This window comes from Amblyomma maculatum, chromosome 6, assembly GCF_055883805.1.
Source record: "Amblyomma maculatum isolate TAMU_Amacu chromosome 6, ASM5588380v1, whole genome shotgun sequence".
Taxonomy (NCBI): domain Eukaryota; kingdom Metazoa; phylum Arthropoda; class Arachnida; order Ixodida; family Ixodidae; genus Amblyomma; species Amblyomma maculatum.
In genome coordinates, this window is record NC_139349.1 from 144,146,326 (window position 1) to 144,173,815 (window position 27,490).

At 47.5% G+C, this 27,490-nt stretch overlaps 1 protein-coding gene and 1 long non-coding RNA gene across 2 annotated transcripts in view; both read left to right on the forward strand.

Annotated features, from left to right (window-relative positions):
• Positions 1–263: 263 nt before the first annotated feature.
• On the forward strand, positions 264–10,634 carry LOC146186951 (uncharacterized). The gene is made up of 2 exons (XM_084607517.1): positions 264–816; positions 4,273–10,634. Exon 2 carries the CDS (start codon positions 4,276–4,278, stop codon positions 7,627–7,629), a length of 3,354 nt encoding a protein of 1,117 aa, XP_084463643.1. The 5' UTR covers positions 264–816; positions 4,273–4,275; the 3' UTR covers positions 7,630–10,634.
• A 3,719-nt stretch (positions 10,635–14,353) lies between these two features.
• Positions 14,354–27,490, forward strand: part of LOC146186952 (uncharacterized) — a 95,168-nt gene continuing 82,031 nt past the window's right edge. Inside the window, exons 1-2 of the long non-coding RNA XR_014707887.1 lie at positions 14,354–15,480; positions 17,838–17,956. This is a non-coding gene — a long non-coding RNA (uncharacterized LOC146186952). The remainder of the gene's footprint in view (positions 15,481–17,837; positions 17,957–27,490) is intronic.

The window sequence follows — 27,490 nt, forward strand, 5'->3', positions numbered from 1 at the left end:
CGTCAAGACACCATGCACGCGGGCCATGCATGCCTGCGTCGCGGCCCGACGGGCCGTAATCAAAATGCCAAGGCCCGACGAAGCCAGCTAGGCGTCGCAAACGCCGCACCAGTTCGCCTCCCGCCGCTGCAGTCGTAGCGGTGTCTCGCAGGAGGGAAGCACAAACAAGCAAGCGCGCAGCAATCTCGCGGTCGGGCGCGCGCGCGGAGCGCGGCTGGCGTCGCCCGCTGTCACGATCGTCACGATGTCGACAACCGACGGCGCAGCAGTGGCCATCGCGGCGGCGCGCTGCAGTGGCCGCCGCCCGCGAGGTGAGGCACTTGCGCAAGCCGCTCTCGCCCGAGGGTTTCGTTCCTCCGAGCTCCGGCTGCGTGGTCTCCCGGCGCCCGAGCTCGCGCGAGTGCGTTGGCTGGGCAGCCCTCCTCCTCGGTCACCCCCGTGGTGCGGCTCTCGCCCTCTCTCCCTTCGCTTCGGTGCCGCTCGTGGCGCATTAAACCGGTCGGCCATCTGGGCTCGCGGCGCTAGCTAGATGGCGCCAGCGATCACGGCTACCAGGGTGGTGCTGCCTCACGGGGGTGGCGCGCGGCGGCCGCAGGCAGCGACGGCGGCGAGGCACAGGTGTTGCTGGCGAACGACGACTGCTGCTGCGCCCGGTCGAGTCTGCGGCGGCGGCGGCAGCACCGAAGACGACGAAGTGTTCTTTTCGGCCTACCAGCGAGCTTTCCCCCGTCGTGTTACTTATGTGTGGTCCGAGCCGATCTGCGGGTCGTCGTCTAGGTGGTTCGACGACCAGACTTGCCGCGAGCCGCTGCCAAGGTAAGTACTCCCTTCGCGGCCAGTGCTTGGCCGCCCAAGGACCCCGTGACCACTAGCCTCCGCGCTGGTGCCGTTATGATGGCGACTCGGCTTGGGCCGCCGGCCCAGCCCCGGCGATCGCGCCGCTGGTCATTATTTACCGCCGCCGTCGGAGGTGCTGCCGGGGTGGCCAGGGGCGGCCGGCCGGCATAATTAATGGGCCACGCTGTATTTACCGGGATAAGTCGGGCCTCGCCGGCTCATAAGTGGGTGTTCGTGTCTGGTTCGCAGTTCTCCCTCTCTTTAGGGTGGTGAAAGCTTACCACCCCTCCTCTTTAGCTCGGCGTTAGCGCAAGTGATTGATGACACCGTGCAAGGCGCGATGGCTTGTAATTCGCCTCTTATCGTCGCTTGAAACGGATCGGTACATGCCGTATTCTTGCGGATTGATTAGGCCGGCGTGTCCTTACGGGAGAGGAGCTCTGGAGGAGCGAGCGGTCAGTCTTTCGCTTATGTGCGGATGTTTTGCCGACGCGGTCGCTGCGTGCCTGCTTCCATAAGCAATGGGTACAACGTAAGAGCTGGGATCATTCTTTGATGTTATTTTTTTTTTTTGTTGTTGTTGTTGTCTGATCGTGGGGAAGTTGACTCACGGAATGGGCTGTTATAAACATTATGGATGATCTTCTCCGAAATTTAGCGACGTTTGGTTTTAAAACGAGGGAATAACCGCGAAGCCCTAAGTGAAGCGGGCGACGGTTCCCTTTCTTTTTTTTTTACGTGCATGGTTTCTGAAACCGTACGTGTAGCTAATGCGAAATGCATTCTGTTTCGGAGTGTGGAGTGTTATGCTGCCTCTTCCCGTTTCAATTTTTTTTTTTCTACACGCATTTACTACACGTTTTGTGTTAAGCTCCAGCGTTTACGATTGTTGGCCCTTGCACTCATATGACTCCTCTAGTTTCTCTGGTACTGACTGTTATTGATGTTTCTTGTGGTCTGTGATCGCATTTTGAGCATTAGACCGCACGTGGGAACATAATGCAAGTGCACATGTGAAACATGAAGCCGCTTATTATCTCTTATGCAGTTGTATCATTAAATTGCAGCTTTGCATGGCTTCTACAATCCTACCAGTACCTAGTACTCTGGCAGGTCGCACAATTGCTGGACACATTTTTTATAGTTTTATTTTTTACATTGAACAAATCAATTCCACGGCTTTATCTGCATTACTCTAAAATGGTAAACTGTACCGCAGTAAACTATGCCTGGAATCACACCCGTTTGTTTGTGCTTTGCGACGAGGGCCGTTATGTTGTAATTATTAATTTTTGGTGATATATACTGAGGACCATAGGACTGCATTGAACATTACCTTTTTTTTTTAGCTTGAAGCACATTTCTTTGATGTTGACCTTTTCATTTTTTTCACCTTTGCCTATTTTTGTTTGATCATTCAGTTGTGCAGTGTCCTGTGACGAAGGCCTAGTGCTTGTATTCAAATGACATAAAATGAAGCATTGAACCCATTGCAGTGCGAGTGCGAAAGTGAATTCAGAATACAGGATGTATCATATCCGTGATGTATACGCTGGCTTGTTTGTCGTGCCTAGCCCGCGTTAAGCCATGGAGGAGTGCAGAAAACAGGGCACAGATGTACGGGTACCACGCACAGGTGTGGCCGAGAGGGGGGCGAGAGTAAACAAAACCAAAAGTGCAGCCAGACGCAGCAGAGCCCCAGCACGTGCGTCTGCTGACCCAGCTTTCAACATCACGCGCACCTTGGACAGTGTGGCAGTGTGCCGTAGGGCTGCAGGCTCCACAAACAGCTGGCTATCGCTGCTCGGCCACACGAGAGGCAGCATGGGAGATTTTATAACCAGCTTCTCTCAAGCCAAGGTTCCATCACAGTCCTTCCATTGTTTTTTTTTTTTTATTAGAAGAAAACTGCTACTATCTAAAGACCTGGTTGTTGGCCAGTTCATGCTGCTTTTTTTTTTTGCCGTTACTCACTTGGCTGCACTTTGCCTTCAGCATAACGTAGAAAGAAGCAGTTTTATAAATAATTGGTCAACTATTTGTCTATTTTTAGGCCGGAAAATTGGTCTAATTCTCAAACTTTGGCAGAATTTGTTAAACGTTTTCAATATCTTTCATTCTGCTGTTAGTAGTTTGTGTGTTGTATGAATGTGCAGCAATTAATTTGTGGGAAATAGGGCTATTCTGCACTTAAGAAGTACCAAATTGAGCTAATGTCTCATTATGTGTCATTCATATTTGTGATAGCATGCACTAGAGATTAACTTTCAGAAAATTTTGACAGAATGTGGTTCTTATAGTTCTGTGAAGATACAAGACTTTGCAGAATGGAAAGCAAATAGGCGACAGGAGTTTATTCTGTGGCGTGCATGATATGCACATGGCTTTATGGATGTGATGCACGGGACAGCTATGCGAGGAATATTCTTAGGTTTTTCTCCGTGCCATTTTATAACGATTCTCTACAAGGCGTTTGCAGCAGTGCTCTTTCTATTGGTATAAAATCAGCTTGGAGACATAAAAATGCAGGCTTAGCTTTGTCACAAATGCTCTCCGTGTTGTAACATTGACTGCTATATATGTATTAAAAATTCTTTGCTGCCTCCACGCCTGATATTGCATACCATGCAGGCAGATAGATACTTGAAAGAGTCTTGACCTGTCTTCTACTTTAATTTGTTATTGCTTGATGAAGCATAGGTGGGCCTACCATCAATGTAGACCAAATGCAATACCTGCTTGCCATCTTCTCTCTGTGGCAGAAATTTGTGGGCTACAGTCTTCATGAATAACCAACTTGCCACAATCACAGGTACCCTAATCAAACACAATGCCTGCAGAAACCGACTATGGAACAATAACTAGATGCACTGCAAATCTGACTGATGCAAATTGTAAGAGCATGGTAGCACATATTTTAATTCCTTGCCCTTGCTATTGCTTTTCATGTGTTTGTTTCGTGCGAACTGCATTTAGTGCGTGAACATAAATTATGCAAATGATGCAAATAACAACTGATGCAAATTGTAAGAGCATGGTAGCACATGTTTTAATTCCTTGCCCTTGCTATTGCTTTTCACGTGTTTGTTTCGTGCAAACTGCATTAAGGCGTGAACATAAATTATGTAAATTTATGTGTAACAGAATTAAGCCATGCACATGCTCGTAGGCTTGAGATGACTGCCAAGTAAATAAGCATCACACTAGGATCTAGGAACCTAACCTGTAATGCTATTCCAATCAATTGTCACTTCCGTCGTGCTCATGGGGACGAAGAAAATGGCACCCTGTCAATGGCAACAAATGGGTTGGTGCTGATATGGAGATTCCGGTAATTATTGTTGAAAGCAGTGTTTTCTGTTTTTGGATTAAGCTCTTGGAGCAATATTTATTGTGCTGATGTCATTTATTCATGAGTGATTCCTTCCTGCGCAGATCATGCCAGATGGCAACATGGACGTTGGCAGCAACAACCACAACAGCAGCAATGCCAGTGATGGAGGCGACGCACCAAAGCATGTTTGCGGCCTCTGCTGGACGTCATTCAGCAGCCCAACAGAGCTGCAACAACACTGCCTGGAATGCTTCTCCGAGGACTACTCGGTTTCGAGGGAATCTGAGGAAGAAGAGAGCCCATCCCCAGAAAAAGCCAAAGATTCAGAAGCGCCTACTGCCGCCATGGAGGTAGCTGACGATGCCGCCGATTGCGAGAACAGCCCTAGCCGAGAAGACTCTCCTTCAACCAGCTCCCTGCCCGATGGCAAGACCCTGCACCTGTGCAAGTTGTGCCCCAAGACGTTCACCAACTACGGCAGCTATCGTCGGCATTTGCGGATGCATTCGTGTGGTCATCGTTACACGTGCGACATCTGTGGGAAGCAATTCTTTCGGCGCTACCTCTGGATCAAGCACTACGAGAAGATCCACAACAGCATGATGCAGAATATGTGCCAGTGCACTGTCTGCGAAATGTGGCTGAAAAACAGTGACACCCTCAAGGAGCACATTCGGACGAAGCACCGGTTTGCCACTGGTGCCACCAGTGATGTTGATCTTGTGGGCGACTCTGCTTCTGCTGCAAAGACACCCGTGGAAACCATAGTGCTTGACTCACTGTCTCTACAGCCAATCAAGGAGGGCGCAGATTCTAGTCCGGCAGACAGTGGAGATGCAGGTAGTGCCAAAAGTTTGAATGGAATGAAACACCAGTGGATGTGTAACCTTTGCTCTGAAGTGTTTGGGACGAAGGCTCAACTGATGAAGCACAAAGAGGACAAACATGGCAGAAAACGTGTGTGGGCGCCAAAGGCTCCCACACCTACACCTGAGGCAGACGACGCAAAGCGGATGCGAATTGAGGAGGTAGCTAAGGAAGTCTTCCATGGTATGCTGTCAGAGTTTAGCCTCCAAGGTATGTTGTCTTCAGAGGCACAGAAAGTGAAGAAGGAAACCAAAACAGCCGATCTAGCAGCAGCACCTGCTTTCAGTCCAACTTTTCCAGGCACTGGGCTCTGTGACCCCACCAAAAGGGGCGTCTTCCTTTGTGAAGTCTGTAAGAAGACTTTTATAAATCGAAGCAGCTACCTGAGGCACAAAAAGATGCACACGGGTGTGCGTCCCTACACTTGTGAACACTGCTGCATGAGCTTCTTTCGTTCTGAGTCATTGACAACTCACAAGAAGAAGCATCTTTCTGGTGATCAGTTCAAGTGCTTTGTCTGCGGACACATTGCGGAAGGTGCTTCTGACCTGTCTTCCCATTTTTTATCTTCCCACTCGAAGCTCCCAGAGGAGTACGACAAGAACACAATAGTTCGTTCCCGAAGAGGTAGACCGTCAAAATACACCATGCTGCCTCAGCTCATGGGCCAGACGCCATCTCAGCAGTCGGCTGACGAAACCATGCTTTGCGTTAAGAAACTTGAGCTAGGCAACCAAGACTGTGATGCCACTTCAGACGACACAGTTCTTGTCGGCCTCAACGGAGATGCAGACTCCCTCAACTCTGCTGCTGACAAATATACGTGCCTGGTGTGCTTTCAGTTTTTTCCCGACGAACAGTCATACTACGACCACCAGTGTAAGGATGACTTGTCCGCCGTTTCTAAAGCCATTGAACAGGGAAAAGATTCTTCTAGTCAGGATGGAAAGGATGATGGGTTGGCTGGTATGCCTCGCACTTTTTTGGCTCTAGAGGCGTGCGCTTTGTGCTCTGCCAAGTTCCCCACGAAAAAACATCTTCAGGAGCATATGATAGTTCACATCTGTCGTTACTGTGGTCACTGTTTCAAAGAAACTAGCATGCTGAGCAAGCATATCGATTCTATACACAAGGAGCTTGTGCAGGCTCAGAGCCACACTTGCTGCTGCTGTGACCTTACCTTAGAAGATGGCAATGCTCTGGTGGAGCACGTTCTCGACAAGCACAGCTCAATGCTGCCAAGTTTCGACATATCAGTGCAGAAGAAGCCTGGCTTACACGATGTGGACCCTGCAAATAAAAAATCTCTCGAGGAATTTGTCAGCTCGATTCAATCGGGCGCAGATAATCAGCTTTGCGAAGTGGATAAGCAGCCTTACCGCTGCGGATGGTGCAAGGAATGTTTTCCAGAAGTGCAGCAGATGGTAACTCACTTTCGCGACGTGCACAACATCATCAATATTGCAGGCGATGCAGTAAACAGTATTTACACACCCCATTCAGAGCACAGGCACGGAACAACAACAAAGGACTGCTTGAAGTGCTGTCAGCCACTCATTGATTCGGTGCACATTTGCAGTGACAAGTCAGTTTGTAACCTGTGCCTGCGAACATTTGACGACCCTCAGAATGCACATGCACACCAGGAGCTAAGCCATCTCCTGGTGGATTGGTTTTGTTGCGATGCCTGTGACGCATGTGGTCCACGGGACGTCATGGAGAAACATGTGCTTTCACATATGTCGAAGGTTGGGAATCTCGTGGTTCCCGAGACTCCCTCCGAAGCCCATGTGCCTCCAGTAGGGAACACTGAACCTTTTCAAAAGGTTCGGGAAGCTTTTCTCAATTGGTGCCGCAATGGAACCTCCAAGAATGCCGAAGGGAAACACAACACCAGTCTCTCAAACGGTGAGTCGGTCCCTGCTGAGAAGCGAGTGAAGACAAGAAGCGAGATCCTGATTGAAGAAGCAAAGAAGGGTTTTCCTACCCGCACCAGTCACCTTGGCCACAGCCAAGAGGATGCATCAGTCAATGGGGAGATGAAGCATCATCTCTCGAAGGACATCATTGAGCTTCTGCCAAAAAATGGTGAAATCACCATGATACCAATCAAGCTTGAAGCCACTGAGCCATTCTCACAGCTGCGTTCGGCACTGACAACAGCCAAGAAACATAACTTGCCATCTACCTTCGATCGCAATGGAAACATCCTCAAGACGCTTCTCGGTGAAAGGCGATCACCCCTCGGCTATTCGGACTACCCATGGGAGAAAGACGGTAGCGCAGTCGTTTCCAAACATGATGGCTGCGAAGGTGATGAGCAAGCGGTGGCATCTGACCCAGGGTTGCCTGAAAGGGAGCCTAAAGGTTCTCCTGCCAGTGACCAGGCTGGTAGTTCCTCAAATGTGGTGCTCAAGTGCGACGACTGCAAACGGCTCTTCACCCACTACAGCAGTTGGAAGCGTCATCGGAGACAGCACCTTGGCATCAGCACTCACACCTGTGGCGAGTGCCAGCGCACTTTCTACCGGAAGGACCAATACGACAAGCACCTGCAATCCCACCACCACAAGAATGGAGCGGAAGCCTGATCAGGAGGCATGCCTTTCTTCTTCCGGTGCTCTAGGTTGTTCTTGTATTTATTGTTTTACCGCTGCTCTAGCGGCTGTGCTTTTTGTTTCTAGACATTTTTCTGTGCAAGGTGTTTGTGTGGGCCAGAAACGAGGCCCCGTGTAAAGCCTTTACATTTTGCCATTTGCCATTCACTACACCAGATAAACAGCCATGTTGGCGGACTGCTCTTAAGGACCAACAAGCCAGAAGCAGAGAACCACACAAACTAAACGTTCCGAGGGGCACCGGTGAAACCAGAAGTGACATGACAATTTTCTACTGATATACCTGTTGAGAGCAAGAAAACCACAGTTACTCGTATACACACAGATGTTGCTTATAATATATATATATATAAATATATATAAATATATATACTATATCTATTTTTAAGGGGAAAAAAAAAATCGTTCTGGTGGCATACTTGTATGGCATATTCCAAAGAGCTCTTGCCATCTAGTGTGAGAGTCTGTACCTTTGGCCCCACTCTTTCCTGCCCATGGTGCATTTATGTGTTGCACTGGAAAACGTGATATCATAGTGTCTGGTTGGAGTGCTTAGTGCTGTTTTTGAATAAGTCAATATACTTTGTACAAACTCTAATCACTAGGTGTACTTCATGATGACGAGTGGCTCGAGTGATGTTTACTCAGCAGTGTTCTCTGTTTCATTTCCATTTTTTTGCGCATGTCAGCAGAGACATGCCTCGGTGTGCTACATTGTTGGACGGTTCACCTTTATTGCACAGGGTAATATATAGTTGTAAGAGCTTACTGAATGCCTGACTCTCTCTCTGACCACTCGAACACTTTAGATCAGCACCTGTATTACACTGCGGAGAGACGTGGTCAGTGCATTCTGTATTCTGCCAACGTGTTTTGCCAACTTGACGGGATGCTCTGCGCGAGGGTCGTCTCTGTTTCTCGTTTGAGAAGCTTTTCCTGCAGTACAATATGATGTTTTTTTACTTGTTATTTTTTACGGGCACACAGCAATGTGCATTTTTGTTTGCGCTCACTTTGTTTAAGGGCTGTCCCTCACTACATGCCTCAACTCTTGCTTCTTTTAAGGTTCGCATTCCAGTGGCGGGGTTTATTTAAGCCTAGGTGCTAGAGCATGAGATGTTGCGGCTGGCATGTGAAACTGAAGTTTTACTATTGATACGCGTCGCAGCATATCACTGTTGGCAGCTTCCCCCCTAGACCTGTGCCATGGTGCAGTGACCAAGTACAGAAACAGTTTAATGTATTGGGGCTATCTTTGTCATGATGTACTGCACTGGTTTTTTTTTCCTCCTCTTGCCAACATGTCCACTGTTGTCATCCTTGTGTTCAGTAACCACAGATGTCCCAAGAGCCGCGTCTTTTCGCAAGCCTAGTCTTTCTGGGGTGACATCATATTTATTTCTTCTTAGTTCACCATTGCACTAGTGTGTGAAACTTGAGAAGTACCACTGCATTTTGCTGCACTTGCCGATGGATGTCATCAGAGCCTAATATATAGATACTATTATATGTATTCTTGCGCACTTTTTCTTGACGTTTCTGGTTTAAGCTGAGAAAATGTGGAGCAACTATTTTTGCACCGGTGCTTTAGCAGATGTACCATGAAGCTTTGCCAGTGGAAATGCAGATTTGTCTGAAGGCTTTTTCTTTTTGTTTTGTGTGCATGCTGCATTCTTTACTTTTTATGCCGTCATTCCAAAGTGGGAACGTGCACCATTAAAGATTCCACAAAGGCAACGACGACACTTGTGGTATAGCTAGTCGTGTTATGAGTTTTTATTTAATATATTTATGGAAGAATAGATAGCTTCTTTTTTCTTTATTATTTGGGATGTTTCGCTGTTGTTACACTTGCATGGTTGATGATTCCTAGAAGTGGGAGGTCGGCAATTCAAGCTGTTCACACCTCTTGTGTTTAAATAGTGGCTGATTTGTTTTCGTCTTTTTTTTCATCTGTGTGAATATGGTGCACTGGCAAGATACTGTGCTCTTTTTTTCTACAGTCTTTGTTATTGGTGCGCTCATTGGTACTGGCTGTACTTAATGTTGTTCAGCGTGGAAGAATGTCTGGGCCGCTCAGGTCATTTTTTAATGTGCGGTGGAGCATCACTGGCCACTCATAATGGATTCTTTTGCCAGAGCCGCAGTAACACCTTGCGAATTGCAAGGGCAGCCATTTTTGTCGTTGCTCTGCTTGACATGGTCAGAATGCCTGCAGGAGTTTCTTTCTTTGATTTGATAGTATAATTTGGCCTGACTCTAAATGCAGCACGGGCTCTGTTCGATGCTTTTGACCTGTTGTATGGGCCTCTTGACTGCATGGCTGTTTTCAAGGTTCTGTCTTGTTAGGTATGCCAGTGTTTTGTTGGGGAGGTGTCATTGTTCTTTCAAGGAGGCTAAACATTGTGAAGCCTTTCTGTGTCCTTGTCACTGCGCTATTCAGAGTTCCTTGTTGGTGTGTGACGTGTGCTCTCGTGTTGGTCACGCGTAGAGTGCTGAAGGAGTGAGTGAGTACAATCGTCCTTTCACAGGGTGTGTGCACATTGTCCTAAGGAGGGGTTGGTGTGCATTTACATCTAGGAATAAATACACAGGCGTGCTAAAGTCAAATAGGAAATCAACCTAGCCAATCAGCACATTGTTTCAATCACTGCAGGTCGTAGTGCAACTACAACTGTTCCACATGTGATGAATGTATTTGTTGGAGAGGGCCATTGTGGCACTGTGTGTAAGAGCTTTTTCAACGAAGCTCTAGCTGCATACCTGTGCCACCTCTTCAACACGACAGTGATGTTAGAATAAAAAAAAAACAGTAATCTGAAGCCAAGTGACTTGATTTGGAATACGGCAATCACGTATTTACACTGTTTTGTGTATTTATTTAATTCCATTTTATATACAAAGCATTTTTGCATACAGGGTATTCAAATCTTTTATGAGGTGATGTAACATTGAGGTAATAAATTACTTCTAGGAGAGACTGTGTGTGCTGCTTGTCTCATCATTCAAGTCCTCAATGTGCACATGTCCGGTTGCAGTTAACGGCAATGAGTGAAAGTGTAACACACTGCGCATATTTCGAGGAGGAATGAATCGTGCCACTCTATTCGCACCTCAACGTTTATGCCGTCAAGCTTGCAGCCGTTCTTCCTTCCGGCTGTTCGTATTCACCACGTCATAGGTGCACGGGCGAGGGCAACCTGTTAAGACGATTTTGGACCCTTTTGTAGCTAAAAATAAGAGGCCATCGATGAGCCTCGCACTTAGAATTTTGCAGCGGCGAATCGTTTCGTGAAGCAAAAATGATTCATGTGGCGGGGGTTTTCCGGTGCACACGCGGCCCTGCAATGGTGGATATGGCTCCAGCACACCAGCTGGAAGCAGTTTCCTTGCAAAGAAAGTTGGAGAGTCTGAATTTCGGAAATCAGTAGAATTATGTTGCTGCACTTATTCTATAGGCACTACAATGTATAGGGAAAGCGACAGATCTGACCGCATTATAGGTGAAATGGGTGTTAGAGTTAATGCAGGTATTGGAGGGGGTAATGAGGCAGCTTGAATGGTTGGTTACCATGCACATGCAAAAAGGGTGATGAAGTATAGTACAGTGTAGTGGTGTCAGTGTAGCGCCGACATGTGTGCGCAAAGAAAACTAACTATTACGATCTGAACACAACGGTGGAACCTATTTCATTTCTTCCTGTCCAGCCATTCAGTACGTGGCGTCGCTAGAGTCATCAGGCGCAAAGTCCCCCCGTTTCCGCGTTTTAAGACCGGATCGCAACTTCCGTTGTACCTCCTCTGTGTAGTGATCAGACTTGCCCTTCCACTGAGAAACTGGCATTCCGTGCCTTTCGGTGTTTTGAAAGTGTGAGGTGGATGTGTGACCGTGCCGAGGAGCGAGAAAGACAGGAGATAAATGAATATGACAAAAGACTGATGGAGAGATACTGCCAGCGGTCCTCGCTAGGAAAAGAAGATTGAACTGCACCTACACCAAAATAAGCGGCGCGGCGACGGTTTCCGATGGGTGTCAGGTTAATGCTGGTGTTTCCAGGGTACACGCACGCACACAGGCCCGGTCCAACGTTAAAATGGCGTGGAGCCTCTGGCATAAACCTAAGGCATGTGTTTTCAAGCACTCCCCACAACAGAATAATTCGTTCTGCGAGAAGATCACACTTGCCAGTCAGTGTTTCAGCGGCAACAATGCGCACCTTGTCGCGTCTTTACACAAAAATTAATTTCGCTCCCCGCCCCTTTCTCCCGCTCACTGCCCAGCAGCACCCGATGCGGTCCGCACCTCCCGCACCCACCTCGCGACGCCACTGCAACCATGCCACATGATGATAAAAATTGATTAGCGCGCGCTGCACCGCGGATACCGCGAGGCGAGGTTTGAGAGTCTTTGCGGGCAACGGGAGTTTATTAAGAACACTTTAGATGGGGCCTAACGAATCTCCTCAACAGTGGGTGCACCGCAAAAGGCTTGTTTTGCTTCGTTCTGCCGCCTTTTCCCCCTGTACGCACACAAGCCGGAGGGCTTCGCTGTTGTTGGGAGAAGCTCTTTTGCTGCTTTGCTGCGCAATAGGGACGGATGTCTCCAGCAGTGATTCTTTGTTACTTTCAGCCAAGAATCTCTTACTTCCTGCCTACGTCATCTCACACATTGTCATAAGCATTCTGTCGCAAGCTGTCACATGTGCGGGATCTAAGGCACCTCGCGGGTTTGATCAATTCTCATTTCACCCTCCTACATAGATGGAGCTATCGCAGTTGGAAACTCCTACCTACTCCACGTTACGTGATCTCGTTACGCCGCACAACGCGCCGACCAATCTGACTGCGGTCACATGTCGACTGCCAGAGAAATGCTGACAATTTTTCGCTCACAACGTGGGCACTCTTGGTGAACGGGGCCTTGACTGTCACGTTAAAGTGATTATATAGACAATTTGCAAAACTCAAGTCAGCTTTCCTGCATAGCAAAAAACTCCTTTACCATGACGGCGCGACCTGTCGCTGAGGGAGAAGTTTGATGCAGCGCTGAATATTTCTATTTCGAGAATTAAGTGTGCACACACCTGGTGGGCAGCATCCCTTCGCGATAGCAAAGCGGGATGGTAAGGGAGGGGAGGAATTGTCACAATGGATGTGTCCTGCACTGTACTCAATTTCTGCCCCTAAAACAGGTTTCGCCGCCATGCTGAAGGGATTTTCGTTGGGTAGAGAAGCTGACTTCCAGACTTTTGCAAACGGTCCATTGCTTCTCCTCTGCCTTCAACACTTCCTTATAATAACTTACACGCTCCACATAACTTCAGTGTCTGGGGAAGCCTTTGTTCTTCAAGGGATCGTGTTGCATGCCTGGTACTAACGTATTCAAGCGATGACGTCAAACGCCACGTTCTTTAAGAAATCTGGTGCTGTTGAAAAATCACACCCATATTTTACTCTGGCAGGCGGTAGTTGAGAGGTGACATGGCCGACCGCTGATTGGTCGACTGTGTGTGTAACGTCACAAGACCACGTGACGTGGCAGGTGCGCTGCCAACACGGGCTTCTAATCTGAGGTGCGAGTGAGATGGGAAAATCCGGCCTTCCTATTAATGTTATTGGGCGAGGAGTAAGGCACGTCGCTATTCCTAGGCCACGCAGGAATGTCCGTACGGCTCGGTTAAAGGTATCTACGTCGGATGGCCCTTCACATCAACGGCTAGCCTACGACTGCATGCCGATAGAGGCACATATTAAGCGGTTAGTGATTAGGCGATCAGCAGAGTGCACACAAACGAGGATCCGCGAAAGGACCCGCAGTCGAGAGCTATTAAGGCTATCATGTCCTTAAATATAGAAGCGTTTTTCCTACTTTTGCATTTCTCCGAGTTGGCTGACAGAAGAACGAGAAGGCCAGCCCCATTTCCACCTTTGTAAGTGTAGTCACGAACTAGGATTAGAAGCGTAAATGTAAGGACTTCTGCTGTTGCTTGTGCTTTGTGAAGACTTATCTCGGTGATAATATGGTGAACGTTCAGTAGATTTTGTCGTTCAGGCTGTAATTCATTATGAAGTGAAGTGAGCAAAATGGGTTGTTTCAGCTCAAAATTCTTGGGATGGATAGCTCTTTACCGTTATATAGGTGCATGCACATCACAATTCGAACAGTCTTCACCGGCGGTGGTTGACTTCAGCTACTGGTGCACTGTGGTTTCCGTACGCCGTATACAAGAATTGGGGTGGCTCTTGTCACAAATGCCGCAGTGCATAGATGAATCCTTCGACCAGTGCGAGAAGCTTACCTTTCAGATGTCTTATGGCTGAGGATGCGTGCAGATATATGAGATAGAGCAGCCGCTATCTTTCCACGCTTGGCATGCAGGAACTGTGGTGTGCACCGGTATCAAACGTTCATTAGCAGGCGGCAGAGGCCACATAGAAAATTAATGCGCCTTTCTGAAAAAGGACATTTCAAACTTCCCTTTTTTATAATACCTTCCAACTAAACTAAGAAATGGCACGGGCCACGTATATACATGTTCCGTATTTATAGCCTAATTGTTCATCAACAAACACGGACACAAGGAAGGTTGACGGGATCTAGTCCCGCCTATACCTTAGTGTCTGTGTGTGTTCCGCACCTGTAACCGAAGATGCTCATGGACTAAGTAGAATAGCACACGCTTTTGGGACACAGAAACGCAGTTTGAATTGTTTATTAAATTAACCTGCGACTGTGGACGATGAAATCGCTCGGTGGCGGCGACAGAACCGTTGCCAGGCGGTTTAATTAAGAGGCACTGCTGAGGAAACCAGTGAGACAACGAAGACCCCACATCATTCGCCTGAACGTGATCTTCGGTTCTGCGCATGCGCGACGGTAGTAGTGAATCAACTTCCGCTTCACGCCTCCAGGCTCCTCTGCGACGGCGCTTCGAAACAAATCACTGAATGAGACTTAAAACGGTTCAAAGAAAGCGGTTGGCTTTAGTGTGCTGTTACTCGTTCGCACGATTATCCTCGTATTCATCGGCGCATATCTGGCGTGTATCAATATGATACTACAGCCACTCTTACATCGTCACAGTGTGACCTCTAGCATCGCATGATGGCGCATAATAAATAAAACACATAACAGGAAAACAGCATACGGCTGCGAAGCCCGTAGGTTATTTTCTCTGGTAGCTGGATCAGGCAATTAAGGTATCACCAGCAGCTTGACATTTCACGTGTTAAACAGCCACCTTCTTGAACTGCGTGTCGCGGTCTTCATCAGATTCCACTCGTGTCGAAGCCGGTTCTCAAAGCAAGACCCTGCAGCCACTTTTGCGAGAAAGTGAAAACGTGAACGCCGCGTGGCCGCATCCGCTTAGGCAGCCGCGCCGCAGGCGTTAACGACTTTGCAAACTGCTCTACGTTATTGCTGGGATAAAGAGCAGACATAAAGAGCGAAGCCTGCGCTCTCGGCCGAGATCCACAGCCTTCTATCACTTCACACTCCGCACATTTCGGCGGCAAATGCCAACCGGTTCAATCTGATTGATGCGCTTAGCTGCAAAGTTTAGCGTTACCATTTTTTCCAGCAACAAGTGAAGAAACACGGAGAGAAAGACGATCGCCCCTCCCTCTTGTTTCTTTTTCTTTTTTGGGTTTCTAGCTGGCTGAGGCGAAGAGTGAATTCGGCGCGGCAGTGTACTACATCCGAACACCAGTGTTAGCGGATGAAGCGGCGGAAAGGGATGGATAAGTCTGCCTCCTTTGCGGTGACTTTACACAGCCTATGAACAAGCTTAGCCTGCGTTGTTTCAAGCCAACGGCGTGCCAAGGGTACTTCTGCCTTTTTCTTTCATTGCTCGTAGGAGCAAAAGGGTTGGCAGATTTACTGTCTTGAAGGACGACTGTAGAAAGGAAAAATGCGTCGTCACGGGATGACCAGAACAGATGACTCCTCGCTAGCGGCCGTCTTCCCCTTATCGCAAGCTTTCACTGCTGGCCACCTATTTGCGTATCCGTAGTCCAGCGCTTGCTGTTGATACAACTAGATGCCTTGACTGAAGATCAGCGCGCGCTATGGTACCGATTTGTACCGTTCGTGTTCGAAGTGCTCTCGTTCTGGTGTGTACATGCGCCAACACGAGAGCACTTCGAGCACGAGCAGTACAAAAGGGTACCATAGCACACGCTGATATTCGTCAGGGCATCTAGTTGCACCAGTAGCAAGCGCTGTACTACGGATACATAAAGTTTAGGTATCGGAATTGAGTGATAACGGACGTCCGTGGAGCCTCGGCTACGTGGGGTAATGAAACATATTTATTTAATGCGACAGCGTTGAAGGAGCCGTTATTCAGAAAATCGGGATTCAGCGTTGTGAGCAAAATTTCATCGGCAAGGCTCTGACAGGGGGTAGCTGGCATGGCCACGCACTGTTTGGACGTATGGACGTGACGTCAGGCGATCCCCCTATGTAATACCCTCCTTTGGAGGGCCTTTAGGGGTAACCTGAATAAATAAATAAAAAAAAAATAGATCACATGACACAGCCGATTCGACGTTTGACGTCACGCGACCACGTGATTTGGCTAATTCGGCAGGAGCTGCCAACTCGAGCTTTGAATTTATTGTATATGTTTTTTAATTTGAAATATATGAGGGGGCAAAGGGAATCGCACCCTTTAAGACCCGTGCAATCCGAGTCAGACATGCTATCCTTGGCCACGCCGGACGTTCGCATCGCTAGATGAAATGGGGCTTGGTCTTTCGCATATTCGATGGTATCAATATGATATAGCTTACAACTTAACCGCAAGAGTGTGTATGGGATAACAGACACAAATGAATAGATCGGTGATTAAGGGAGGTGGCAAAGTGCGTGCATGCGAAAATAAGCCCACACGTGCAGCTGGGGACGGGACGCCATCGCTCTTTACCCTTGAAGGTGGAGCACCCCTGCAACGTTTTTTTTTTTTTTTTTTTTTTTGGAGGGGGCTACGTGTCTCGAAGGAAAAGGAAATGATGACTTGAAACGTAAAGGGGTGAAACACTATACTTTAGTATTTCGGAATCGATTTCATGCACGTTTCTTGAAAAGGAAGCCTTAAGATCAAACGGGCTATGCCATCTAACGTGATGCTAATCGGAGCCATATTCAGACAATCAGGATCAGGTACGTGGGGAACATCAGGAATGCTCTTCTCAAGTGGATAATAATGTGAAAAAACAAACAAACAGTTGGATGGTTTTGGACATTATCGAAATGTCATTACTAAAGACCTATTATCTTCCAAAATTTTCTCGAATTGTTCTATAATGCAAGAAGGAGTTGCGAAACATATTAATCTTTACCGTCACAGAGAACAGAGAAATATGTTTTCAGGGTGCTTTTTACTTATTCCAAGCACTCGGATAATCCGTTCGTTTTGCATTTTGTACAGACGCTTCTTTTCTTATTTGCCGTGCGAATGAAGGGCTGAATGTGCGATTGCTTATAGCTAGGGAGCCGTGTTTTCCTGCCAAGTTTGACTGCTTCACTGAAAAAACAAAACAAAAAACAGTTATCATTGTAAGACCTGTCAAAGAAAGAAGGGAACAGCATTTTGTATTAAATTATTGAAGGTCTGCGTCAAAAGCAAGGTAATCAGCTCCATTGTAACCGGGAATTTGTTTTCGCGCTATGCTAGAAAAGGGAAGCGGAATGTTATTAGTCACGGGTCGGGATCATGGTCACTAAATGCATTTACTATAAAGATGATGTTACGGCATGTTTTAGGGCTGTTGTAAATATGAGGTCCAATACATTGGAACCCCGCCGCGGTGTGCAGTGATTGGGGCGCTCGACTTCTGTGTTAAAGGATGCAGGATCGAATCCCGGCTGCTTTTCGATGCAGTCAATATGCGGCCGTCTGCTGTGCGATGTCAGTGTACGGTAAAGAGCACTATGTCGTCGAAATTTCCAGATCCTTTCTCTAGGGCGTCTCATAGCCTGAGTCGCTTGGGGATATTAAACCCCATAAACCATTGGAACATTAAACCCCATTGACATCCCCCTGCACCTATCGTGCTTATGGGGCCTGTGTAAAATAAATGTGCACGACATATGCCCTACTGAACATTTCAAAATATTGAGAAGCATTTGCTTTCTGTGGCAAAAAAAAAGAAAAAACAATTGTACTTCTTTATTTCAGCAATGAAGCTCCATTGACGGATGGCTGAATGGAGATGGGGGAATGACACAGATAAAAAAATCCGGCGTCGCCCGCTATTCGATGGAGGCGAAAAGCAAGGCGCCCATGTACTTTGCGATGTAAGTGCCCGTTAAAAAACCCCAGATGGTCCGAACTTTCGGAGCCTTCACCACGGCGCCTCTCATATCCTGAGTCACTGTGATACGTTAAATCCTATCAACCAAACCAAACCAATATATTTGGATCCACGGATGGGCAAGACAACTAATAAACTAGGTTAAGATCTAAAGTCAAATAATTTTTGGAGGCATTATAAGGTGATGGCAGTTTTGTCCAGTTAATTTGCGGAAAGGTAAACTCCCAAAACAGGTCAGTGATGTGGCTCTGGAAGAGTTCAAGCGCCTTCGCCATGCTTTCACGAAGTTCGTTTGGCGAACAAGTGTCGGAAGCTTGTGCATGGTAGCACTTACCTGCAGTGTGTGCTGGTTATGGAGAAAGACTAGACTTCAGCAGTTTTAGATTAATCTTTGCTTAGCAACTGGAACGAAACACTACGGGTGCACTTTCAGCCTGACTTTAAAGCACACCTAATGCGCGCCATCGCTCCCCTGCAAACCGTGAACGTGTGGTGTGCTCACGCTTGGCCTATCAGTTTGGAGATTTGCGTGTCAGCGCAAGTCTCTGATTAAGGATAGAAACGACCAGCAGGGTCATATCTAACTTTGATTTCGCTGGTAGATCGCAGTCGTCTCATTGGTGGGACAGCCACAGTGTAGCGATACATTTGTGAACGGGATTAGCTATTTGACGTGCTTGAAAAGAAAGTGTATGCCTTTGAAGAGGCAGAACTTAGTTCCCCGTGGTTGAATCACATGTATATAGATATCTACCATAACAAATACTGAAAATAATATGAACACAAAGAAATCAGACATACGTTTTGCAATTTATTGTAGTGAGTACGCACACAAATGCCTGCGCTAAATGATAACCTAACTCAAATTGTTATTGTGTTTTGGGCATTATGAGTTTACTGGTTAGTGCAGCGAACCAGTTGAAGTGATTTCTTAGTCTCGTCGAAAGTGTTTCATCTGTGGTTTCATGATAACCAGAGGGGAAGTGTATAGAATTAGTTACGTCGTTAAACCATACGCTTAGAAGAGGACTGTTGGAAGCTCAATTCCGATCTCGACGACGTCAAAGAAAAGTCCATGAGCCCCAGTGACCGCTGGGAGAAGTTAATGATCCTGCCTATTTGCGTTCGGCACGTCGCAGGAAGAAAAACGGAGATAACGGTGACGATAAACAGTGCAGAGGAATGAGCGGGAACGCAAAGCATAATATTTCAGAGCGACATTCCACAATCAGCGACCAGAGCGAGACGTCAGAGGTGCTGTCTTCTTTGCTTATTCATTGAGCATCATTGCACTGAAACTTCTTGCTGAACAGTGCCGAGGGTGCTGACGTGCTTGCTTATTTCTAGCCATTAACACTGTCCATTCTACCTTTGGTTACCAATTACATAAGGGGAGATAAAACGAAATATATTGACAGAAATGACTCAATGGTCATAGCGTATTGGTACCCATATATCGGTCGCAGCTGTTTAGTGAGCTGAACCTTAAGTCTGTGTAGAAAAATGCGGTCTATATAGCCAATTACATGTCAAGAAAGTAGCGACTTAGTTCCTCAAAGGACGCCCTCCAATCAATGGCGTCGATAGAATGGAACCTCCAAGCAACACAGTAGAATTATTCCCCTCTCATGCCAACTGGTAAAAAAAAGGCGATAGTGTTCAGTCCCCAGAAGAAAGGAAAGAAAGAAGCTGTTCAGCCTTGAGAGAAATGGACCAGGGTTAGTCTCATTTGGAAGGAGACCAGAGTTGAGCACTGACGCCGTTGGCTTGAAAGCCTTCTAGGGGTCTCTGCCGGTACATTCTTGACTTGCAAATAACTATAGACGGAGAAAACATCCAGGGAGGTGATGTATTCTAAACTTTCCGGGTTCAGACTCGCGTTAGACTGATTAGCCGCACGTTGTACAATGCGCCCGCGCGCCGTCTTGTCTAGACCTATAGTCCATCTGCGCCGCAAGACAGCGTAGCCTACTTTGCTTGGCGGATCGTGCCGGCAGCAGTCGTGTAACGATAAATGAATATGTTCGCGAAAGCGAGCAAAACGAGGTAATCTCATAGCGCGAGGTTTTTGAGTAATAAAACCTCGAATGCTGAAGCCAGATGGCCAATTTACAATAGCAAAATGCTTATTTGAAAACTAGACGTTTTCAATCCCAGGTCGTAAACCTTTTAGCAAATGCCGACTCGACTGCTAGAAAACATCAGTTTCAGGCTATAATCACGGCTCTTTAGCACGCACGTCTAGCGCTCGAGCCTATACAGCATAAATCGTCCGACGGTAAATGCACTGACGAATTTACACCGTTATCGCAAGAGCATTGTGCATAGAGGCTTCGCTGAACTGACGATCCGTTCTAAAAATGCTCAGTACAGTCAGCCACAAAGTCCCGAACGCTTTGAAGTAGCCTGCTCAGTTATTGTTATGTTTCGTGTTAGAGCTTGCTTCACATCAGCCTTTCAGACTTTGCTTGATGGACACACATGACGGACGAAAAGTTGGTTAGGGCTAGAGAGCGCACGTCACCAGACTGTGCTTGTCTCACTTCACATGTCTCATGAAGGCAGCTGAGGACGTTAAATCGATTTTTATTCTGGAATTAATACATCTACCCCTTACTTTCCTCTCTCCAACTTTCTAGTGACGCCTGTGGCTTGCCCGTCATGGGAATGCGAACGACGTGTATATGCGTTTCAAACTTGTCACGTGACTCGTGAATGTCACTTGTTGATACGGCGTTTCCCGGCTTTTTGGGTTCCGCAATGAAGTTTCTGGGTGATGATAGTGACAGTTGGTGTGCGCAAAGCAGCTCGCTCATGAATGCGATTACAGAGGGCTCAGATGAAGTAGAATAAAAAGTCGCTGCTTGGGATACGGCAATAATTTGTTTGTTTCTAAGAACAGGCTAATCTCTCTAAGACATAATATGGCTTTAAAGAAGCAAGGGTATAGAACTGTCTAACCTCTCAGTTATATACGTAATGTCTGTCGCAGCAAATCAATAAATTGGATAGAAGCGAAGTGTGTAAGACGTGACGGGATGGTAGTAAATTACGTATAAAAGCCTGAAGGCGGTAAACAGAAATCAAGGCATGGACAGTAACCAAACAATTCGGCAGGGCCGCTTAAGGCTGCTTATGTGCATGAATTCGAAAGCGTTTTACTCATGTTGGTGAAATGTTTTCGGGTGATGTTGTGGACATGCATTAGCGCGCAAGCTCTCACACGGACGCCAGAGCCGAACAACGATCCAAGGCAGCACAATCTATCGGCCCAAGATTGGGGTGCGTTGACACAGTACTGATCCGATGTAGGACCGGGCGTAGCAGTACCAATATCAAGCTGATGGTTTGTGCTGCCTGGGATTTTGGATCTTGTGGGCCTTACTCCAGACGAGAACGAGAGGAAGAAGATGGCTACACGGTATGAACGAGCACTGAACAAGGGTAGAGGGGGGAAGCCTCAGTTCGCAGGTTGAGCTATTGTTTCGCTAAGTAGACTTGTCTTCGTCATGGCCCAGATGAAGACAAGTCCGCTTGTCGAAACGTTGGCTCGACCTGCGAACTGAGGCTTCCCCCTCTTTCTTACTCTCGGCTGGCTCACGTGTCCTGGCCTGGGTAATTCAAGCAGAGCTTCCGCAAGGCGTCCTCCGTCTAAGCAGGATAAGCCTCCGAAAGTTTTAGTGTGAAGCCACTGTTTCACACGGTGAAAACCAATCAAGAATGTTGTGGCGTGCATATATGCCGAGGTCGAACGAAAAAACAATATCTGTCGAAGCGCAGTGTACAAAAGCGAACATTCCACGCGGAAGCGAGGACAGAAAGCCGTAGCTATCGCCGCAGCCGATCGACCCACGTGCTCTCCATCTGTGCGCAAAAAGCTTTTGCACGCCCTATTCAGTTTAGGTGCGTTAAAACCATTGCCATTTTAAAGGTGTTCTGCCGTTACTATAATCGGTGTGTGTGTGTGCGTATTCCACGTAGTCTGCCATACCTTACGCGGCGCCTGGAAGCTATTTTCATCAAAACCTTGGTTTGAAAACATGCTTCAGGCGCATATGTCATGGCTCGAATCGCGGTCATGAGCTAGACTTCAGTTCGTCTATGAATGCTATGTGCAATGAAATCTTATGACACTGGAATGGTGTATGATAAATTGTTGTTTATGCGAAAGTCGGGAGAACTGGTACCAGACAGGTACAGTGAACTAGAATATACAGCCAAGCACACGAAAGTGATTTCAAATGGGCGCTTCACCTCACAAATGAGGAAGGAAGTGACGGCGCTAATGTCGGGCACTCTCGAACGCGTTTACGCGCGTTACTATGACTATGGCGTTTCTGAGGTCGTCTGCAAATAATATTGTTACGTGGAATATCTACAGTCTGAAAGTTCTCCGCACAGCTAACGTTGATGAGGGCACTGATTTCGTGTAGTTTTTGTTTGCAGATATCCCAAAATGTTAGGTCATCTACGTGGGTTTCAAACCACACCCGTGCTTTCCCAGCCAAGTAGAAGATTACATTCGCGAGCATGAGTGTGGGATCCCACCGGTTGTGCTTGCTCACGCGCTCGTATAGGGCTAGCCAGTCGTCCACGTCGACGTCGTCGGTCCCGCAGAAGGTTCCGGGGTCATGGGGGTGGGCCATGACAACAGCAGGTGCGGCGGCTGTAGAGGTAGAGGCGTCTGTTGTCATTGTAGTGGTTCCAACGTGGCGGTCGCTGCGGAGATCCAGCTTGTGACAGGGGATCGAATAGATTGACCTCCACCAAGAGATGTTACGTGGAATATATACAGTCTGAAAGCTCTCCGCACAGCTAACATTGATGAGGGCACTGATTTCACGACACTCAGCGTCGTCGTCTTCTCGGAGTCTGTTGCACTTCTTCATCCTCATCACGAACTGCGAATACAGCTAAGTAACAATATTGTTAACTTGTGTTGCTTCGCGTGCCTGGTGCATAAAACAACAAATTTTGTTTTTATTGTGTATTCAGTGCTCCGACAGTGTTTTGAGGGCAAAAGGGAGACTGATAAATGCCATTGCATTATATAGGATTTCTGGCGGCGCTGCAACCGCACTCTTTTGAACTTGGCCCGAAACGGGAGATGCTTTTGGAGAGATGCAGAGGCCACCGTCAGCTGCACTCTATACCCTAGTTCGCTATAACGTGGTGGTCGGTCAATGACGACTGTACATACAGTAGACTGACATTTATAGGATTGTCTGAAGTGTTGATGGCCTTGATAACAGATGGGTCTGAATGCATGCAAGTGACACATTCAAGATGCTCCTCTTGCTCTGGGGGTTATACGGTTGCTTGACGACGTGATGCCTATTTTAATCTATGAATCGGCTAATGACGCATTTTTCTGCCGATCTTTCTAGCATTGACGCCAGTGGCTTTTTGCAATTTACTCCCATTTGTCCCCCGATTAAGAAATAGCCTATTACAGCCTTTGTTAGCTGTGCTTGGAAGCCACAGAAAAAGGAGAGAAATTACCTGTTGTAGGTGGTTCGAATCCGCATATATTGAGCGGCCAGCGGATGCAGCTCTGTCAAATGTAGAGACTGCGTGTCGTTGTCTTCTACTAATATTTATTTTCTTGTTATGATACCTATAGTAAGATCCGCCTGCACCGGGATTGAAGATGATCTGAGATGTGCATAACCGCCTCTTGCTTCGATTCATCTAGTAAACAATCGACAGCGTGAGAGATAGCCATGAATGTTTTGTTCGCTGACTACAATGTATCTTTGGAAGCGAGCCATCATTTTACTCAAAAGCACAGGATCGAATAAAAAGTCTCCTAATTCTGGTTTATATTTTATGTTTGTAACTGCATAACTCTGGCTCCACTTTAGGTCGCCAGCCAAGAATTGTCACTCTGTCCAGAAATGACGCGGAATCCACTGGAGGATTCCATCTGAGCTGCTTGGAAAACCTCAGAACCTCACATTGCTCGTATCAAAAAGAAAAGAAAACGGCTCCTAGGCACTGTATGCTTTCAGTTCAGCAACAGTCCTCCCGCCGAGCTCGTTACTAACACAAGAGACAAAAAAAAAGACATTCGTAATATTTTTCACGAATCTCTGGACTCCAATTTGTAATAGCATCAGGAACATGCCGAATAAAAAGTGAACCTGGTATCTACATACTTAGAAACTGCTTGGGTACAATCTGGCTTCTGTACTCACTTTCAAGAAGCATCCCTTCCTACTCACAGAGGCGATAATCCAGCTGCGAGACCTCCTAACTCCTTGCGCTGGAAATACCATCAGGCTATTGCTCTGAACCGCCTTGAGGCCTACCTCAACTCCACGCATTTCCTTCGGCTGTAACAATTTGGCTTCTAGAAGACCATGCATACTTAAAGCCCCGTCTTCCTCCCACACATGACTCGTACCCTCCTCCTTCTTCCTAGATTCAAGTCATTTGATGTACTGAAGGTATTCGACAAGCTTTCTCACGACCCTCCCTAACAAAAACATCTCTGCCGACAGCGGTCCCAAGATGTACAGCTACTCTGCGGTATTACTGCGTGACCGTATCGCCAGGTTCCGTCTCTTTCTAGGATTTCTTCGCTGCAGACTAGATACTACACAAGACAGGTATTTGTCACTCGCCGTTTTAGACCTCGTTATGGCTTCCTAAAGTTAAAGCTCAGCTACTTTGGTCATCGGATGAGAAGAGAGGAGTTGCAGGAGATTTGATGTTGGGAAAGGTTGAGGGTCACCGGAGAAGGGGTAGGCAGCGAGCGCGATGGTTGAATGGCATCCTCGAGGCGCTGCAGATGAAGTTATGTGATGTAAGAAGATAGTGGGAGGCCGGAAAGTGTGGCGTGACAAGGTCAATAGGGTCACGAAGAGTCGGACACGACTGAACTGAACTGAACTGATGGCTTCCCTATCCGCAATTATCGCGATTATTGCATCTATGCTTAATTTCAAGCGTACCTTTTTCGTCACTGACCTCATTTATTGGAGTATCTCTGGTTCGGCTGGGGCCGTGGAAGATAATTTCTAGCAAGATATCGATGCGGGCAGTTATCTGGTAATGCTAGCACTGTTTACCGCTCTCGACAGTTCCTAACAAAAGTTACTGCGGCCAATTAAAAAAATAAAAATAGCGTTGCCCAGCCCGCGTTGCCAAAGCACAATGGGCTTGAACCAATGCGAAGTAAGATTGCGAAGAAAGAAAAAAAAACTAAAAAATGACAAAAAAAACGGGGAGTGTACGTCAAATCTGCAGTTAAAACTCGATATAACGAGTTGAGGGAGAGCCTCGAAATATTTCAAATCTGGAGCTTCGTTCAATCGACGAAGGCATTTCTGGGTCACTTAATCCGATCAAGTCGATTGTTATGTGGTGCCGCTGCATCAGGGAAGTACCGCGACATCATACTTGCGAAGCGTAAAGGGGCTGAAAATGAATTTGTGTTTTGAAAGGACATAGCAGCACAGACGAAGGCCCAGGAAGCTGTACTGTTAAGACGTGTTGTTAAAATGAAATTGAGGCCCGCGCATCCACCGACACCGATAGCGAGTATGAAAAGAAGCAACGAAAATTTTACCTCGGCAAGAAAGGCACCAGAGGACTAAATTTCTTTTCCAGCAAAGACGTCGCTTATTCTTGCTCGCTTCTAATTTGTAAGCAAAATCTGTCAGTATTTTTTGTGAGTTCTGTTCTCATGTGTTCTGCCAAATTGTCACAGCAGATTAAGGGCGACCAAGAATTTGTACTGGGTTTGGCATGTGGCACCGCTGCCGCCACCGGGTCGACGGGCTGGATGTCTACCGCTGGCGAAATCTCGAGAATTAACATCAAATTTCTGCAGGACACTGACCTTGACTCTAGATGGTGACACCTGGAATGGACTATGTTCTACTGTGAGTGAATGTGTGCATAGATGGTGACTGCTGGAGTGGAATATTGCTACGAAGATGACGAAGCGGGCAGTGGCGCGGGGCGGAGCGCTCGTGCCAGGCCCGCTGGCCATTAAAGCATATTTCATCGTCATGTCATCACGTCGTTCTGTTTATGTTGTGTCGCCGTGTTTCACCGCTTGTAATGCCACCACGTAACATTTGTTTGGAGGTGCGGTTCATCCCCATCCTCGCCTCGCACCGTCGAAGCCAACCGTACGCCAGGTCCATCTGCCGAAAGCCCGTGGAGATCGCCGCCCAGCTCTGCCCTAGCCCTTTTTGCTCAGATCCGACCAGCCGCTGTCCCCAGCCTCGTCCCCAGCCCTGACCACAACACACGACGACCAGGAAGAGCCCAAAGCCGACCCTACCGACCCTACCGACCCCACGATGAAGCGACCTCATGACCACTCGAGCGAAGACACCACCCCCGCCCAAGCCGTTCGGCGTGTCCATGAGCCTTGGCCTTCGGCAAACGAAGATTGGACTTGATGCTCCGGTGCAAGCATTCCTCCCATCTTCGCATTCATTGTGGTGCCCAGCGTTTCATGTCTCAATCCTGTGTTGGTGCTCATCGTCACTTCATGCATTAGATTTCTAGCAATCGATCGGGACGATCGCTCGGTGGCCCCGGGTAATGCTACGAAGATGACGAAGCGGGCAGTGGCGCGGGGCGGAGCGCTCGCGCCAGGCCCGCTGGCCATTAAAGCATATTTCATCGTCATGCCATCACGTCGTTCTGTTTATGTTGTGTCGCCGTGTTTCACCGCTTGTCATGCCACCACGTAACAATATGTACAGGGGTAGTCAAAAGTTCCCAGGCCGCAGGTTCTGCTTATGTTCGGCATATTCTGGCAATTAAGATACTATTAAAGCAATTATCTCGGAGGTTAGAATAATACTTCTTGTACACTGCACAGATATTGTGAGCCTTGGGGCGGTCGTAGCTGCCTAACTATACTGCTCAGAAGAAGACCGTGTGGCTTGGGAACTTTTGACTATCCCTGTACTGTTATAAGTGACCGCGCGTATAGTTGAGCAGATTTCACAGATATTAGGACTTTTTTTTAATACCTAAGTGACGCTACGGTGGAGCAGTTGCCGGCAGAATAAGCAAGGCTAATCCCATCTGTAGCATACCACTCAACTCCCCCCCCCCCCCCCCCTCCCAGACAGATTCAAACTGCTCTAGAAAGGCTAGCTACTCTCTATAACAGTACCTCAACTGATCTCACCCGCATCCTTGCCCCAAGGTGGCAGGACGTTGACAGGACATTAAGGTGTGGTAGAACTGCGGAGGCTTTCGCTCCAAGCGTAGTAATCGGGAGCTCTACGTTCAATCGCTCCCGGCCGTTAACGCCAACGGTAATCGTCTTGCAAAAAACAAACTCCCCTGCAAAACTGCTCAATTACACCCCTCATACACCAACAAACTATCATCAGTGCAGAGTGGCGAGACGGGTGCACCGCAACTATACAGCAACTGATCACAACATGGACGTTGCAGATATCGACTTCCATTTGATAGAGCTGCTTCCTAAAGAGCGGAAAGGAACGAGTGTATTCATTCTGAATATCTACACTTTCCCGAA

Coding starts and splice junctions, on each gene's coding strand:
- LOC146186951 (XM_084607517.1), top strand. CDS start 4,276: ATGCCAGATGGCAACATGGACGTTGGCAGCAACAACCACAACAGCAGC.